This window comes from Lissotriton vulgaris, chromosome 11 (assembly GCF_964263255.1).
Source record: "Lissotriton vulgaris chromosome 11, aLisVul1.2, whole genome shotgun sequence".
NCBI lineage: Eukaryota > Metazoa > Chordata > Amphibia > Caudata > Salamandridae > Lissotriton > Lissotriton vulgaris.
The window spans coordinates 517,988,043-518,007,598 of NC_141699.1; the positions used below are offsets into that span (position 1 = coordinate 517,988,043).

At 42.8% G+C, this 19,556-nt stretch overlaps 1 protein-coding gene across 1 annotated transcript in view; it reads left to right on the forward strand.

Annotated features, from left to right (window-relative positions):
• The window catches only part of LOC147683096 (zinc metalloproteinase-disintegrin-like cobrin), a 2,407,169-nt gene that overhangs the window by 1,585,292 nt on the left and 802,321 nt on the right, over window positions 1-19,556 (forward strand). Inside the window, exon 12 of the mRNA XM_086942497.1 lies at window positions 4,081-4,258. Coding sequence (XP_086798623.1) covers window positions 4,081-4,258 — 178 coding nt within the window. The remainder of the gene's footprint in view (window positions 1-4,080; window positions 4,259-19,556) is intronic.

Consider the following 19,556-nt stretch of genomic DNA (forward strand, 5'->3'; position numbering starts at 1 on the left):
CTTTAACAGGTTTGTCCTACGTGAACACATCTATGCTACCTCAACTCAGAGTCAAAGGTTAACCTGCAGCTTCCCGCCGAGGAGGGCAGAGGTACACACTTTACAACAAATGCACCTAATTGCCTAATAGATTCTGCAAGAGTATAAGAGGCCACTGAATAACCAAGGCATTCACATTATTGGACTACTCAGCGAGTAGACTCAATTCAATTCAATTTCACTTTGTTTGGTTTCTTTTCAAGAATTAAAAACCATAAAGGTGAAGCATACAAATACAAAATGTAAACATTTAAAATCTTTAGTTTTTAAAAGAGAAACCATCCAGTATATGTCACCTCTTTCCAAAGCAACGGTCTAGTCATTTCATCTGAGCAAATTCACATTTTACAGAAATGCTTTATACAAAATAGACCAGTCTTTTTTAAAATAGTATTACATTTTTCCGTGATTTGATAACAGCTTTTAAAAATAATGCTATACTTTTTGCATAACAATCATTCTCCAATAATTGGAGTGCAAAGTAAGCCGGTCGACATTGCCTCAGACCCCCCATTTTCAAAATTGGGATGATCCATCTTTTTCTATATACCCCATAATATTTACAAAATAACACAATGTGTATTGTTGATTGGGCTGCAACCCCATCACACGGGCATGGTCCTAATTTTCTTGACCAATCGTTTGTTACAGGGAACGACACTAAATGATTAAAGCAATCTAGTCTAAACCTGACCAATACAAATCTTTCATATCCAGTTAACTGGTAAGTCAGATATGATTGCATTCCTAAAGTGGAAAGAATCGACTGGTTCTGGCGAACTTTGGACTTATGAGCTTCACTTACATATCTTAACTCGTCCATGTGAAGCATAAACTGTTTTTTAAAATCTTTTCTGGAAATGCTATTCAGCTTTGACGGATTGCTGAAATACTCAGGCTGTCCCAAGTCCATCATAAAATCTTTAATATATTTCAGCCATCTAATATCTAGGGCTTTCTCTAGTTTATGGGAATCACTTAAAACGCTTTGATTAAAAGTTGTCTTTGTTGGATGCCACAATAAGGGCGGCTGGACTCTTATTTTATCCGTTATATACTGCAGTCCCAGCTCTGAATGACAAACAAACGTTGAAGTAGAAGACAGGACTGCCAATACATAGCGGATGAAAGCATTTTCTACTTTTTGTATTACTTATACATTACAATAGCCCCAAATCCCCGACCCGTATAAAACTGCACTAATACATTTGGCCTCGTATATCTTTATCAACTCCAATGGTGGTCTTTTTCCTAGCTTCTGGGCGAAGTTTACAAGAGCAGTCGTGGCTTTCATGAATAAAAGTTTATTTGCCCTTATAGCCTCCTGCCAGGAACCCTTATTATCCACAAGAATATCCAGATATGGATATGATTTTGTGTATTCAAGTTTACAGCTACCAATAAAAATAAATTTCTCTTTCCTGGTAACTTTCCCACAGGCCATTATCTAAGTTTTTGTCGCATTTATTTTTAGGTCAAGACTTTCCATGTATTCGTTATATTTATGGTGAGCCCGCTGTAGCTCTATTGATGTTTGGGCCATTATCACGGCGTCATCAGTGTAGAGTAGGATCGGTACCTGTCTATTTAGACTTGCCTTCTATCGGCCGGCTCGCTCTCTGAGGTCAGAATCCCTGTTTTTAGCGACTGTCCCTCGAGTGAAGAGAGCGCGCCTGGGAGGTCGCTCCTTTGGACTACTGGCGCCACAGTTGTGGAACTCTTTGCCTCTTACTCTCCGGGGAGCTTCCAGCTTATTAGCTTTTAGAAAAGGCCTCAAAACCTGATTGTTCACACAGTAGGCTTTTTTTCTTGCTCTGTTTTGTTCTGTGATTGTCTCTTTTTTAATGTGTTATGTTAGAAGTTTGCAGCCTTTCTTCTTAAAGCGCCGGGACACTCTTTTTGAGTAGCCGCGCGCTCTACAAAAGCCATTATAACATAACATAACATAACATAACCAGGGGCAGGTCCTTACACCCCTCAAGCATCACCCGCTCTAAACCGTTTGTGTACAGGGTGAATAAGAAGGGTGCCAGGACACAGCCCTGCCTCATCCCCTTTCTACGCCGAAAGAAGTGGTGTTTTCTCCGTTAGGTCCAAACCTTACCCTGGCTCTGGCATTCGAGTATAATCCTCTTACCACTTGTACTAGAGCCGCTTAGACTCCCATGGCTTCTAGCACTCTCCACAGTTTCTTGTGACATACACAGTCAAAGGCTGTGGAGAGATCGACGAAGGCCAGGTACAGTCTCCCATTCTTTGCCCTTGTGTATTTTTCTATCATAATAATTACATTTAGGCCTTGTTCTATAGTTCCCGCAGAGTAGACTGTGAATCATCTCTGTAAAAAACCTACTCACACTGCTAAATAATTTTTTAGGTATGGATTACAGACGGCCTGTAACGTGTAACAGTGCACATTGTGTTCAGTTAATAAGTTATGACCGGAGATTTTCATCTTGCTCCAAATAGCTAACATTTAGCAGTCAACCACCAACACAACAGTGCCTCATGGGACCTCACAGATCTTGCAGCACTTTTGTTTTAATACCACAAAGCACACAGGAAGTTTTTTATGGTTATGTCTTAACCGAAATAAAGATTTTGAATGAATACCACAAAGCACACGGGACGACACACCTAAATCAATGATACAACAGCAGACCTTAGAAACGCAGGAAAACAAGTCACCACATTTACACTGACCGAAGGTTCTCCAAAGATCACAATTTTCCAGTGAAAACGTAAATTCAGCTGATCTGGGCCTATTCTGTGGAGCGTCATTCATATTTAGCTACAAATGGCGCCGAATTCTTATAACCTGCGAGAATTACGAAGCTGCAGTGATTTACAGCGTGCAGGTTTTCTGAGAACACACTACAATATGTTCCATCTGTAAATGGGTCAGGAAAGGGGGAGGGGGATAGCCTCGGAATCTCACATGCTGTAATGCTCACAATCCGGACTTCCGTCGGGCAGCTAGCCTATAAAATTCTCATAGAACGAGCGAATCTGCTGTCCCCATTTCTCGAAGCATGAAATCAATGAATGACTTCTGGTCGCTGGCTGTTCATTCCGAAGAGCCCACGAGCAAACGTAATGCCAACCTGTTAAAAACAGAATAAACAAGCACCAGCTGTTCTGGGCTCCATCATCCGCGTGGCGTGGGCTTCTAAAAAAGTAAAAGAGCGCACGGCAAACGTAAGTACGTCATGACATTTACAGAAAATAGTGCTTACAAGAAGAAATAAACAAGCATTGGTAATGCAATAGGACTCGTATTTACGCGAGATCTAGTGCGGGCGGCCAAAAAGGCACGAAGCAGGAGTGGGGGAGGTGCGGGGGGTGATAAGTCACAGACTGCAGGAGGGGCGGGGGAGACAGGAAAGAAGATAGTGTGAGGAGTAAAGGGCCAAGTAGGCGTGGAATGATATAAATTATGACATGCTCATCATAAGGAGAGACTAATAAGCCTAAAACCAATTGGAAGACAGCATTTATGACCTAAGCCAATGACAAAGATGGGCGGAGAGTGGGCGGAGCTTGCAGAAAGCTTCCACACTATAGTATTAGTATACACTGCAGGCTCGCAGAGCGAGCAGTGCATGCGCTGCAGCGCTAATCGAGACCTAGACAGACATGACTGCATGGAATGGTTTGCTTTGAGAACACAAGACAAATCCCAATAACAAACAGTATCCAATAACCATGAACTAACCATTAACCTTACGTTCGGAGCAGCGTGCTGCCCGGTGTAAAGCACTTCAACACCTCGTCACAGGTAGTAAGCACTATATAAATGCAATTTACAATTACAAATTAAAAGTACTGCTCTGTGAAACCAATACATAGTAATGGCTTCAGCTAGCTTGTACTGTGGTATGAACATGGGCACTATTCGATGTTAGCAGTATTTGATGAATCTCTTGTGTCTCTGTGTATTGTTTTCCAGCTGAGCCAGTGCTTTTTTATGGCTCATCATGAGCCAGCTCTTGCTACTCATATGTAGAGTGTGACACACTTGCTCTTTCTCTTGCCTTACAGTAATCCACCACCCACAGCATTCAGCTCGTGCAGTAAAAAACAGTATCGGGCATTCATTCTAAGAAATATGCCCATTTGCGTGAAAAATAAACCGAATCTGAGCGATCTCATAGCTCCTCCTGTGTGCGGAAATGGCTACATTGAGGCTGATGAACAGTGCGACTGCGGTACACCGGAGGTAACTGGTGCTCACACAGATATAGCAATCTGTAATTTCAACCGATACATAGCGGGATATTTTGGAGCTCTAATGACACAAAAGTATCTGATGACTTAGTATGCAACTGCTTGTCTGCTTTACAAATAATATAAATCTATTTCCCTGTGAGCTAGTGAATAGGTGGGGTTTTGATGAAGAGGATTTTGATGTTTTAACATGTGTGCATGAATTAGTGTTTCAGCAGCTGTTTAATTTAAAACAACTCTACGTCTTTCTTTCTCATCTTACATTCTATAAACAAATATAAAAGTGTAGAGTGAGGTATAAGGGCTTGGATTCTGCTACAAGGAGTCTAGGGGCATATTATCAAGGGGGTTTATCTCCACTTTTTTGGCTTTAAAAGCCAAGAAAGCGGAGATAAAATTATCTCCCTATTACCTAGCTGCCGCTAACACCAGTTAGCAACAGCTAGTAGGAGATAGCGACCTTCTTGGGCCCCACTTTGCATGTCAGTGATATTTATCACTAATGAGATGCAAAGTGGGCGTGCCAAGATGTTAGAGACTAAAAAACAGTTGCTAGCATCGCTATCTCCTATTACCAACTTTTGGAGATATTCTCGCTAAGCGGGAATATCTCCAAAAGCTAACACCTGCCCAGAGCAGTTCTTAGCCATGTTATCCAATAGGAGGTGGATAACATGGCTAAGAGCATTAGCTCGCTAATGCATGAATATCGCTGACTTTTCAGCGATATTCATGCTTTGCTGCGATTTTTACCGCATTTGCGTTAAACCTTGATAATACCAAGGTTTATCTGCGATAAAAATCGCCGATGTGCGGCGATAATTTTTGTCTCTAAACAAGTTAGAGACAAAAAATAGCGCTAGTTGTTGGTAATATGCCCCCTAGTTCTCTAGAAGGACAGCACAGGAATATTCTCTCCTGTGCCCCAGGAACACTTTCATTTGGGCGAGCGCTTAAACCAACTGGCATTTCAATTTGTTAAACTAAAATATATCAGACGTTTGTAGGTTTTGTATGACAATATCATATTTTCACACAAATGTGATTATTCACAGCATTTCATCAACATTCTGAAAGCTATAATTCAGTAATACACCCCTTATACTTATGCACAGAGCAGTGGTCCATATAGGAGACAGGTCACAGCCGGCGCCCATTCCATATATGCATTGCACATAAGCAGGTCATGTCTGTGACCTAGACGCACATCCACTGTCCCCAAAACCCACAGGGCATGAGCACGGTGCATAAACTCCTTCTGTGGCTCATAGATACTGCACATAAGGCACTAACTGTGACCACTCTCTTTCCACAGTATCCTGTTAATAGTAGAACTAAAGATGACATTGTAATGCTATAAAGGTGTCTTACATAACTAGGTAATTTAGGTGTAGGTGTCTTTCTCTGGCAGCTGCACAGATGAGAGGCAGGCAGTCATTAACCTACATTGATTTGTCAGTCTGGCTTGACGGTGCAACTGTCAGCATCCTTATGTGATCAACATTAAAGAGCTTTCACCAAAATTGGCAATGTGGGTTATGATCGGACAATTTACATTTTAAAACAGCGATGTTTCTTCAATGTTCTGTTGGCTGCATGACTGGACTCACATTAAGAAAGCTTGGCTTAAGGATAAGGAATGTTTAGAAACATCCATTTTTCTATGAGAGCTTATGCTGAAGGCATTTTCCGCCCTCCGCACAAGCTCCCATAGAAAAAGGGATGTTTGGGTGGGTGTGGCTTGGACGGCAATGGAAAGAGTTGCCTGAGTCCAGAGCTCCGCTACACTTCGGAATGAAAAACAGATCCGAAAGCGAGCAGAGCAGGAAAAACAACAACAGAAATATTAATCGGAAACTGCACTGCACTGAAAGATGCCAACAGAAGCGACAACAAACGGCTAAAAAAACGGAAAATAGAGCAAGATTACACAAGCGAAAGACCAACCCTGGCAGGCGCCGAGATGAGACGAACTCTGAACCGAAGTGAAGGGACGCGACGAGCAGCCGCCATGTGAAGACCCACAACAAAAGTTCCGTTACAACCCCCCCTTTCCCGCGTGACCCCTTTAGAAGTACAGCAAAAAAAACGCTACTAAGCTCCCCTAACATCACGCCAACAAACGAAAGAGAAACTACCAGCATCCACGGGGGCAGCCATCTTGCACAGAGGGGCGGGGAAACCCACGTAACACAACGGAATGAAAAGCTGATCTTAAGCGAGCATAGCAGGCAGGGAAACGACCATCGAAATATCAATCGGAAACTGCACTGCACTGAAACAAGCCAGCAGAAGCGACTAGATACGGCTAGCAACGGCTAAGCACCCTCAACATCGCGCCAGCAAACAAAAGAAAAACTATCAGCATCCACGGGGCAGCCATCTTGCACAAAAGGGCGGGGCAAACCACTTAAAACGAAGGGATGAAAAACAGACCTCAAAGCAAGCAGAGCAGGAAAAACTAGGAACCAATCATCGAAATAAAAATCAGAAACGGCACTGCACTGAACAAGCCATCAGAAGTGACTAAAAACAGCTAAGCTCCCCCAACATTGCGCCAACAAACGAAAGAGAAACCACCAGCACTCACGTGGGCAGCCATCTTACACCAAGGGGCGGGGCAAAGCATGAACAGAACGGAATGAAAGATAATTCCTAAAACAAACAAAGCGGGGAAAGCAACCATCGAAATATTAATCGAAAACTGCGCTGCATTGAAAGAAGTCATCAGAAGAAACTAGAAACGACTAAGCAATTATCTTCCACAGAGGGGCAAAGCACGAAACAGAATGAACTGCTAGACCCAAGAGACAAAAAGCGATAACACGCTTATGTCATACCAGAGAGCTGATTTCAGTCGATTTCACACTAAACTAACTAGTCCATAAAAAGAAAGAGAATCTGCCAAATTATATATAGTGACGGCCACCTTGCGCAAAGGGCGGGGGACTGACCACGAAAACACACCAAATAAGCGAGCCAACTGCAAATCCCCCCAGCGCAGACCGACGAAGCACAGCCAAAGCCAAAGCAAAGCTATATACTTAAAGCTATCAAACAACACGCACAAAAATGAAAGAGAGAATACGAGCATCCAAGTGGGCAGACATCTTTCATCTACACAACCACAAAAAAAGCGACACAAAAAGAAAGCGAAATTCTCCACCATACACAAGAGCTGCCATCTTGCATACAAAGATTCCAGAAGATCGAGGAGGACTTCTGGGGCATAGCGCACACGGCAAAACCCAGAGACTCGGAAGCTAAAAAGAAAGGCAGTACAACCTCAGGGAAAGTCACACAGATCCTGCCAATACAAGGACCCCAAACGTGGCAGACAAAAGGTCCCTTTAAGAACCAAACAGACAAAAGGAGCTACAAATCGAAAGCTATAACCAGAACAGACCAAACAAGTGGCCAACCAGACCCCACACCAGGCAACGAACAAGGCTGTACACCCCAGCCCACACCAAAGAGCAGCAGTAAAAGGTACGACCTCCTGCAAGAGAAAAGAGAGCTTAAAACAAACACAATGGCCAGGAGGGAAGGCAACCCAACACAACAACCGAAGAAAACAAAGCCAGAAAGCCAACCAGAATACCCTTTTAAACAAAAAACGGACATCGGCAGCACCTTAGACAGCATACTGAAAAAGTTAGCTGAAGTCCACGATTTAGCCAAATCTACTAAAAAAACTACAGATACCATTCAACTCGAGCTGGCGGCTGTCAGAGCGGACATTCACTCAACAAACAACAGACTGGACGCTGTGGAACAAAGAGTCAGCAACATAGAAGACAGATCCCAACTTACAGGCAAAGCAATGGGCACGATAGCCAAAGCAACAACAGACCTGAGAAAACAGGCAGCAGATTTTGAAGATCGGCAAAGAAAGGGCAACATAAGAATCCTAGGAATTCCAGAAGGAAAGGAGGACAGAGCGGGCTCATGCGTAGCAATGCTACAAGATCTCATACCCAAGCTGACTAACATCAAGTTTGAAAACCCCTTCGAACTAGACAAGGCCTACAGAGTACCGGCATTCAAAGAAACCAACAGAACAAACCCAATAATCTGCAAACCCTTACCCTCCCACCGGACAGAAGCCATCTTTGGTTCGCCAGGAAGACACCGAACCTACAGTGGGAAGGTCGCAAGATAGTACTCACATAAGACTACTCGAAAGGCACAGTAGACATCAGGAAGGGTTTTCTTGCCCAAAGGGACAAATTAAGAAAACAAAACATCCCATTTTCCTTCACCGGACCAGCCAGATTTAAGATAACCAACAGAGGAATTCCAATAACTTTTGAAGACCCGGCAGAACTAGCACGCTACCTAGCCGGTCCCGACACGCAAGAAATGGAGACAATTAACTTGTCAAGTAAAAGAAGCATCTCACCGGACCCCAGAAGTGACTGAGCAGAAGAGTCAAAGAGCACAAACAAGAAAATACCCACAGTCTTATTAAATGCAAGCACAACCTACCTCAAGTGCCTGGAAAACCACAGCTACACACAATGTATTTACCTCAAGCAAGAACTATTTCGAAGAAGAGCCCAGCGATACAAAGACAGATATCCTTTAACTATAAACCCATATGCTAGATCGAACAAATATCAGACATTTGCGAATGACAGTATTATCCTGGGGATGTAGGGGGCGGGAGCGACCTTGCTGTCACACGTCTACAGCACGAAGCAGGTATATGGGGAGGCAATGGGGGGAGGGAGGAGAAGGCAGGGAGGGAAAGTCCCGCCATGTATGTCTGTTACGTCCGTCCTGTCTTGTCAGTATGTCCCGCGTACGTTTATGTCTGTGTCCACGTCATCATCCATGTCCAGGTCCAAGTGAAACTCTCGGACAGGTCGCTCAGGTCGAAAGTAACACAGAAAACACCCGCTACGTTCCATGGAGAAAACCCAAAGAATCCTAGAAGAAACTGGAAGTCAGAAGCCCCAGGTAGGCACATTATGTGGACCGCGGCCCAGAGCGAAGCTCCTGAATAAAAAAAAAATCAATACAGACCGATCTAAAAATAGTATCCCTCAACGTCAAAGGCCTAAACCAACCCATCAATAGAAGGAAAGTGCTAGACTATCTAGCTAAGACAAAGAGTGAGATTATCATACTGCAGGAAACAAAACTGTCCAATGACGATGCAAGAAAATTAAAAACGAGATGGATTGGTCAGTCAGCCTGCTCAGCAGCCGTGGGCAAGAAAAGAGGGGTCATAACCCTAATAAACAGCAACTCCAACATAACGATAGAGAGTGTGCAGCACGATAGCGAGGGCAGAATACTAAACACACAGCTAAAGAGAGGTGCAGAAACATTGCTGGTAGCAAACATATATGCACTAAACACAGAGGACATAACATTCTGGGAAGAGTTCACAAGAAAAATAGAAACAATCCAATCGGATCATATGCTAGAAGTGGCAGGGGACTTTAACCAAGCCCTGGACCACACCCTAGACAAACAAAATTTAAAAAAATAAAGAAAAATGGATGTTTCAGACTGCACTGTGTGCTGTAGCATCCAACTGATGTGGTTGCAACCGCCAACCTGAGGTCAGTCTGTACCCATTCCGCAACAGTGTCATCCTCATCATGGTGCCTGCCACATGGTGCAGGGATGTTGGTGCCCCACAGGGCTAAATGCAGGGGGTAATGGGGTATTACTAGGGGCCCCCAAAGTCAGTTTATGACATCCAATCCATGTCGGTAAGGCCAACATTGATTAGCTTTTGGAAACCAACATCATAATCCCGACGGCGGAAATGCCATCCTTAAGCCATTATGAGGCCATTGCGACTGGCCGACGGGCTCCTTGAGCCCGTTGGAACCGTGTTGGATTCCCTGCCCAGTTTAAACTTCGACGGCCTTCATCATAATACAGCGGTTGGATTTTAAACCTACAATGTTGGTCAGAGACTTTCCAACCGACATTGTAATTAGACCCCAAGGGGCCGATTCTGATCTCGCTGGGAGAAGGCTCAGTCCGACTCCGATCCGGAGGGCTTTACGACTGACTCGTGCTCCGGGGCTCCAAGCGCCAGAATATGATGTGAACAAGCACTGATGGACATGGGTCGCTCGGAGCCCTATTGAAGTCAATGGGAGCCTGTTGTACGACCCATACATAGTCTCCCATTGACGAAAAAGGTATGTTGCGCACAAGGGTGCCCCCTGTAGTGGGGACGGGTCTGTGCCACCTGCACCGTACATGCATGTGTAAGGGGGACCCTTGGCTCCCCTCCTGTGATCGACTCGTACAACTACGGGTGAAGGGGGGTCCGGCGCCGACCCCCAAAGTCCTCTTCCCAGAGCGTTTACGTGTCGGAGGCTCCGACTCGATCCAGCAGTGCAAATCGTGCATCGTACTGGCACAGTCGGAATTCGCCTCCATTGCACAGTATGGTTTGCTTATGGACAAGACATACAGAGCGGTTCAGACCCGGAAACAATTTGGTCAGTGATTTTGCGTTTCTCGCATTGCACTTGCTCACTCATACAGCTGTACGAGGGTATAGAGACAAAATATCGACTCCAAAATATCGACTGGACATAATATCGAGCTTTAAATATAGACTGGACAAAATATCGACTGGACATAATATCGACTACAAAAATATCGTTTTTCAGGTAAGTGAAGTAATATCGACTGTATAAAATATAGATAGCAAAAATATCGATTTTTTAATAATATATAATATTTTATAGTGTATTTTTATGTAATAATATGTGTGAATAGTGTGTATTAATGTTATAAAATATTTTATTAAATGAATTTTGTTTTTATAATAATTGCGTAATGTAATTCTGTAGCGGGTTGTGGGTTTATAGGGGAATAGGGTGGGAAGTAATTTAATAATAAATAATTAATTAATATATGTTTGTTAATATTTTCAATTAATAATTAATTGATAATTAATTAATATTAATTAGTTAATTAATTAATATAATTTTGAACATATTTTGTATTAGTAAATAATTGTTAATTAATTAATTGTAATTAAATAATATTGATACATTTTGGGTAAAGGGGTATTTTTAGGGTTCAGGGTCAGTTTTCAGTTCATGGGTAAAGGGGTATTTTTAGGGTTCAGGGTCAGTTTTCAGTTCATGGGTAAAGGGGTATTTTTAGGGTTCAGGGTCAGTTTTCAGTTCATGGGTAAAGGGGTATTTTTAGGGTTCAGGGTCAGTTTTCAGTTCATGGGTAAAGGGGTATTTTTAGGGTTCAGGGTCAGTTTTCAGTTCATGGGTAAAGGGGTATTTTTAGGGTTCAGGGTCAGTTTTCAGTTCATGGGTAAAGGGGTATTTTTAGGGTTCAGGGTCAGTTTTCAGTTTTTGGGTAAAGGGGTATTTTTAGGGTTCAGGGTCAGTTTTCAGTTTTTGGGTAAAGGGGCATTTTTAGGGTTCAGGGTCAGTTTTCAGTTTTTGGGTAAAGGGGTATTTTTAGGGTTCAGGGTCAGTTTTGGGTTTTTGGGTAAAGGGGTATTTTTAGGGTTCAGGGTCAGTTTTGGGTTTTTGGGTAAAGGGGTATTTTTAGGGTTCAGGGTCAACAAATAAGATTTAAAAAAATTATTTTTATTATTTTCATTTATTCTTTAATTATTATAATTTAATTTAAGTTGTTTTAAGTATATTTTAGTAATTAAAATGTAATATTAATTTAATTTAACACTGTTTTTAATAAAGTCGATATTTTTTACATCTATATTTTTGTTAACGATATTTTGTACTCGATATTTTTGTACTTACCTGTTTGTAGATACAAACTCGATATTTTGACTGTCGATATTTTGTCCACGATATTTTGGCAAGTCGATATTTTGTCAGTCGATATTATTTCAGTGATCCCTGTACGAGTAGGTAAAAAAACACAAGTACGGCTCGTACTTTTTCCAGCCGGATCGCGTTCGGAGCCATCCCAAAAGAGATCAAAATTAGCCCCTAAATGTATTCAGGACTGCAAAAACAAGCACTGCTCCTTTAAGGAGGTAGAAGTTTCCATCTCTTAGCTTGTTTTATGCTGACAGTTGCCATACAGCCTTGGTTATTTTTTCGGCTCAATTCAGGTTAAGCCTATTGCTCAATTTAATATCTTAAGCAGTATCATCAGTATCAAATTTAGATTCCATCTAGATGCCAAATAATCAAACTTATGTTGTTTATTATTATAAAAAAATTATAAATGATGTGTAAATACCTCCCTAGTGTATTTATAAAAATTCCAAGGAAATCATTATGTGCTGGAATCATTTTGTTCGGATACACATGCTGGAAACAACATCGAAGCTGCAGATATCGTAAAAACACTTGTTTGGGCAATGCATATTCCTTCTGCAACTCTTCATATGAAACAAAAACAACCTCAATAATTGTCTTGCCTAAGATAATAAAGTTCAGATCATGCCAGCAAGATAAGAAATGTGTGTGCATAATAGATGGAAGTTTAGGTTAGAAGCCTATTCATGTATACTAATAAAAGCCCAAAATGTTATAATGTCTCCTTATATTCTGCCATATTTGATGAAAACAGTTGTTTAAATCTAGAATGCTTAAAATATGCTGTGTCAATAACACCTTTTAAAGACTTAGGACCTTATTATGAAGACTATCTGGCGAGAGTCCGACTACCATCATTGTAGGATGAATACAGACCAATATGTAATCAGCGATCCCACCTGCTACAATATGATCCAACCGCCGTGCAGGTGGTCAGAAACATGCTGTTTTCTATTGTGGCTTGTGCAGCAGCCCAGAAAAGGGCCGCAGAAATAGGCATGTTTTAAACATCCATGCATTGTGTGCCAGGTACCATAAGGTCCATGGATGTTTGGGTGGCACCACATGTGACCCCCAAGCCACATGGTAGAGGCAAAAGGGGGACGAGGGCCATGCTAAGGGCCTCCAAAGTCCCTTTCAATCTGCCTGTACATGGTAAGAGATGGCCAGGCGTGAGAGGGGTGGAACGGAGGGGCCTGGGAATGAGAGTCATCATAGATATTGCCCTGTCAAGGGAGAAGGATGGCGGAAGGAGGGGAGGATTGTTGACTTGGTTTCTTGTTTTGTTCATTTTTATTTCTCTTGTTACACTGTGGTGTACTTTTCAAAATGCAATAAAATGTGTCTTTAAAAAAGATATTGAAGCAGTGTTACCATCTTACTGACAATACGCCTACCTGTAAGGCCAAGGTTAAGTGTGTCCTATTTTCTAAAAATCTTAAGAGATCTTGGAAATAAAGAGTTATAATTTAACTTGCTAATGTCCTTCATCTTCTTAGATGTTTGTACACCAAGATATGTTTCAGACTTGACATAGCAGGAGTCTGATATTATTGAAGATACATTAGTCAATATATGCTTTTTTCAGGGCATACCCACCAAAAAACACAGTTAAAATTACAATATGCATATGATAAAACACCGAAAGTGTTCAAATGGATAAAATAGTTGTTAAAAAATTGGCAATCCGTTCAAGATAAAACGCAAGTTAATTTTTATCATGACATTAAAAATCAATTCCCATTTGCTTAATTTTAATCTGTACATGAGAAAAAAATGTACTTATACAGAACACTTTAGGAGTAGTTGTGACCGATTTCATAATTCTAAAGGCGGCCAAGTAATTCCTAACATTCAGAAACATACATCAAGGGCAAATCCAATATCTCTGCACATTCTGACATGCAAAAGAATAATGCAAGCTATATATTTTCAGTAACATTGTATTCACACATATCATACATATTAGTCTCATTATGATGGCGAGTCTTCCATTTACTTGTGAAACGTTTTATATGCAGGATACCAAACCTAAATTTAATAAAAATGTGTTTTTGTTTGATTTGGTAATATTTCATCCAAGAACAATTCAAAATACAGAAATGGTTTAAGCCCCATACGTTTGTCAATTAAACAACCGTTTTGTGTACACTGATGACTTCAGCACACAAAGCAAGCTTTCACAGTACCCTTGGATTCTGGTTTATAGAACAAAGCTCATACCATGAGGTTTTTAACCCCAGAATACTTAACTAGTGCTTTACATGGCATAACCAGTGCAGTGTTTTGAGAGATATCTAGAGATGAAATGTCTATTAGACGAGCCCAATAAGAGTCAAGCTTAGCTGTTGTCCCGAATCTGACATGGGTCTTAAGACATCAATATGGTAAATTTTGATGAGATTTGAGCCACGGGTTGATTTGAGACAAACATTTGCTGCCCTTGTTTGTTGTTGCCCTGCTTTGCCCTGCTTTGTTCACAAGTCTTCTGCGGACCCCTGACTGCTGCCACGGACCCGCCCGCCTGCCCGTCTCCCGCTGCCCGGCTGCTCTGTATCCAGCTAGAGCCGGGCCGCCGAGAGGAGACCGGCGAGGGGCAAACTACATTCCCCAGAAGCCCTTGCGGTGATCCGAGTCACCTGGGAGCGCCAGGCGGCGCTTAAATCGGCATCAGCCCCATTGAGTGGGGGAACATTTGCTGCCCTTGTTTGTTGTTGCCCTGCTTTGCCCTGCTTTGTTCACGAGTCTTCTGCGGATCCCTGACTGCTGCCACGGACCCGCCCGCCCGTCTCCCGCTGCCCGGCTGCTCTGTATCCAGCTAGAGCGGGGCTGCCGAGAGGAGACCGGCGAGGGGCAAACTACATTCCCCAGAAGCCCTTGTGGTGATCCGTGTCACCTGGGAGCGTCAGGCGGCGCTTAAAATCGGCATCAGACCCGTCTCGCGGGACGCCGGGCGAAGCCCGGGCCAAGGGCGGGCCCGTTTAAGCCCGTTAAAGACCGGGTAAGACTGGACTGGGCCACGTTATTTGTTCTTTGATTTTCTGATTACTAAGTGTCATTGTACAATCTAACAACTGCGTACCCCTCTTAATTTACAAATGTGCTTAGCCATGACTAGAGGGTCCAGAAGCAAAACGGCGCTGAATGCTGCTCAGATAACAGGCCCAATAGATCTTTTTATTACCAGGACAAACGAGGCGATAGACCAGAGCATAATCATGCTGGAGCGCAGGGTATCCCATGAACTGGCAATAGCTAGAAGGTCCTCTATGGGACTTCTCGCTTCCGCCCAAACTCCCACTCAGCCAGGGTCAATCGCCCCTCTGCTACAGCCACCTGGAACCATAGCGGAGATCCACACTGTTCCCAGCACAGTGGATCTCTCTGCTACTCAGCTATCTCTTGACTCGCACTTAACTTAAGATTTAGAAAAAACACACGATTTACATCAATGTCAAACTCTCGTTGATACCCCGGAAAAAAAGGCCAAAGGGAGGAGGGAGGGTGCCAGAGCAAAAAGGGTGAGGAAAAAAAAGTCTAACCCTAATGCAAACAAACCCACACTAGACTCAAATCAGCCCATCCAGAGTTCACATAATGTTAGTAATATCCCTTTGATCAATATGTCAGAAGTGCCTGAGAACCTAAATAGCATGGGGGCGGTGGGAGGTACGTGTAATACATGCAATACATGTGCATCCAACAACCATTTGTTAAAAAGCATGGGGGAGCTCTTCAAACTTCACTTGCACCCAGTAGAACGAAGCCTAATGAATATCGAAAAACAATTAGCGAAGCTGAATACGCCTCCTTTCACTCAGAAAACATTAGGCCCAGCAAACGCAGGGGGTGGGAAACCTAAAGGCTGTTAACACACCAGTCCAATTACACCAAACTGTCCCGTGTGCAAAGCCCATTCAACTCTCCAAAGTCGCAAATGTGCAACCTGACCTGAAAAGTTCTCAAGATACCACTCAGAACACATTAGGAGTTGGGAAGGCTACATCTAACACAACTCAAGGCACTTCTCAGGCCACTCCGGGCCCGTTAAAAGGTCCAATCCAGTCGGCTAAGCCGAAAGCTACACCTCTCATAACTCCTAAAGGGCCAGTGTCGCAGCCTTTGGGCGATGGAAAGAAGGGAACTAAGTTTAGGCGTCCGATTCATCTTCCACCTGAGGCGTCCCCATTTACTGTCATTCTTACTGGGCTTCCAGAGCTGCCGGAAAACACAAACGAACCTTCCTGATCCCTTCGAAATAAGGTGCTGCAGTGGCTGAATATTAACAGACCTCTCCAATCACGAAATTCCAGCAGAATCTCTTCAGTACGAAGAGTATCTTGGATTGGAGAATCAAGAAAAAGCATACAAGGTGACTGTGTCATACTTAATTGTGAGGATCCCTCCACGGTTGAGTATATTTGTTCTTGGCCGGCCCTGGAAAAAAAGGGGGGGATCGATGCCTATCGTCTCTCCTTTTTTTACCCACCATCGAATATTTTCGACTATGGAGACCCTCAATGCTGGGAGGAGGGTCCGGATTGGTCCTGGAATCAAGTGGGTCAATGGAATAGGAATAGGAACAGGACCAGTGATTGGGAACCACGGTATTGGTTTCCCAGAAGAGAAAAGCTTAATCTGGAAGGGTGGAGGGGCATCCCAACAAGAAATAGATACGACTGTCTAGATATGGTCGATTGACCACCAGGGCACCTAATAGTGGTCAAACAGGAGTATAGTACCTTACCCGCATCTCCTACTCCAGGCAGAGCACCCAACCCGTGTAATAAAAAATATTCCCCCTTTCATACCAGCCAAATCCCGCTAAGTATCAATTCTGCCCTTTTTCGGGCACCAACAACTGTGGCACAATCCCCTTCATACCCACTGGCTACGGGCACCACCCCAGAGAGACCAGATGTCAAAGACGTCAATAAGGATTATGATACATCTCCCCAATATGAAATTAATTTAGGTACCTTAAGTATGATAGGGCATAGTATAGTTATTAACACAAGCCCTCAACCACTGAAAAAAGATCTATTACAATCAGAGAGGAGAACCAGCGTGTCTCTAACATCATGGAATATAGCGGGTCTCTCCAAGAAATCGAAGTACGTCTCTAACCTGGCAAATTTAACTGTAAAGAGATTTGAAAACGAGGGGATCTATCATAAGGAGTGTAAATCCGTGCAGGGATTTTCCGTTAAAGGGAAAGGGTTGAGTCTTCTCCTGATTAATCTATATAATAACATCTTGAAAGACGAACCCAAAGCACTACTAGACATCATAACCTATATTTTAAAGAGAGGAATGGGAGAGGTTGATTGCATTCTTATAGTGGGAGACTTTAATTGTCATTTATGCCTTCATTGTGGATCCGACATTTGTGGCATAACAAACTTAAAAGGGGAACCGAGCACGCACTTTGAACACACCACCTTTGGCAACATGCTAAACCAGCTAATGCATGACTGGGACTTAGAATACGCAAACGAACTCTGTGAGCCCTTGGCTGACTTTCGACCTACTTTTCATGGTCGAGGGGCAGGTACCATTATAGACTTCATGTTGATGTCAAATAATAAACAGGGCTCTGTACAGGGTTTTAAAACAGAAGACTTAGCCATGAGCGATCATTTTCCAATTAGTATTAGCCTTGATGAAGGCAACCATGATAGCCATGTAACAAGCCTATCTGAAACACGATATCACCATTCAATTTCCCTGTCCAGAAGAAACGGGTACGCCATTAATTGGGCCAAGGTTGACCCTAAAACTTCTTAAAGGAGGTAATTATGGAAGGACATGAGCACTTTATGACGTGCTAGGAACAATACCCCAATCCCCTTATGACCAGAGCGGCATATGATAAGATAGTTGTCACAATAAATGACAAACTGTCTAGGAAACGAAAAAATGGACAGATGACTAGATCGAACAGCTGGTTTAACTTTGCCTGTACTAGAGCCCACAAAGCTCTCCTACAGGCTATAAAAACCCTCCCGAAAGACATTAAGCTAGTCAGAGCTGCTAGGTTAGATTATAAACAGGCACTCCAATAAAGGAAGACCGAACTTAAAAATCTTGCCTGGGAGACATTAATCAAGGCCAGTGCCCTCCGGGACAATATTGCATTTTGGAGAGAATTTAACGCCCCGTTTTTTGTAGAGAGAAAGACTGACTCATTGAAGGTAGCCATAGCTGAAGACGTGTGGGTCAGTTATTTTACAGCACTGTATAAAAATGATGAATTACCAGAATTAAATTCTTGTGTGACATTACCACATATTGACACTGTACCCCAGTCTGAATCATCACACATCTCAGCTACCTTCCCATTGAACATAGTTTTTTTCCCCCTTAGATGTCGAACAAGGAATTCGAGAAAGCGCTTATTCTAAAGCCTCTGGGCCAGATGGAATTCCTATTGACTTATTTAAAGAAAATATGGAACTCTGGGCCCCGCTTCTCACAAACGTCTTAAACGCCTATAGTCAATTCAATTCAATTCAAAGAATCTTTATTCGGTGATTAAAAAACACCATAAAAGCGCACACATATTTACATGAATAAAAAGTCATTAAACGTTTTCAAGATCCTTGTACAAAGTATTAGTGTTAACATGAAACACAGGCAGGAAAAAATATAACACTTTTAAAAATTATAAAATCAAAGCCATTTCATTCATCTCCCCTAGTTAGCCTTAAACGGACCGCTACCTTAATAAAATTCATTATACAACACAAAGTTAAGGGGTCCGATGCTTTTTGTAAAAAGACTAATGCCTCCCTGGCGTGTTCCTGTTTGGCTTTTTTTAAGACATTTACAAGAAATCTGCGCCTAGGCATTGTAAAAAAAGGACAGAGTAAAACAAAGTGAAGGGAATCCTGTGGAGACCTGTTGTCGCAGCCACAGGGTCCCTTCTGCTCAATTGGTGTTGCAAATCCTGCTGGTGATGCCAACATGAATGGGAGTAAGTTCAGTCTGAAGCGACACATCAGGAATCTATCCTGTGCGTTATGCATAAGGTACAAATAAGGCTCCATACCCTCCACGCTCTTCACCAGGTTGTGGGCCCTCACTGTCTTTTTCAACCCTTCGGACTCAGCTCTGCGTTGGCTATTCCGCTCTAGGAAAGTTTTCCCTACTTGCATCTTGTGCTGGGCTACAATTGTTGCGGGGTTAGTGAAGAGATTCCCAAAGCCTAGTTCCTCTAGGGTATTCTTTACGTAATTGAGCCAGGGAATACGCATATATTTAACCCTCTCTAAACAGTCCGATAAGATTTCTCTGCTAAGAGACGCATCAGGATTAACCCAGATTTTTAACCAGGCCACAATTGGCCTGAGTTTTACCAAGTCATCTAGGTATGGCCTCCCTAATTCCCTGTGTGCTACAAATCCAGCAGTACTTGGGGGTGCCCTCAGGATGGATTTCAGATATTTGATAGTGTGCATCTGAACGTGGAGGTCCTGAGGCGGAAGCCGGGACCTG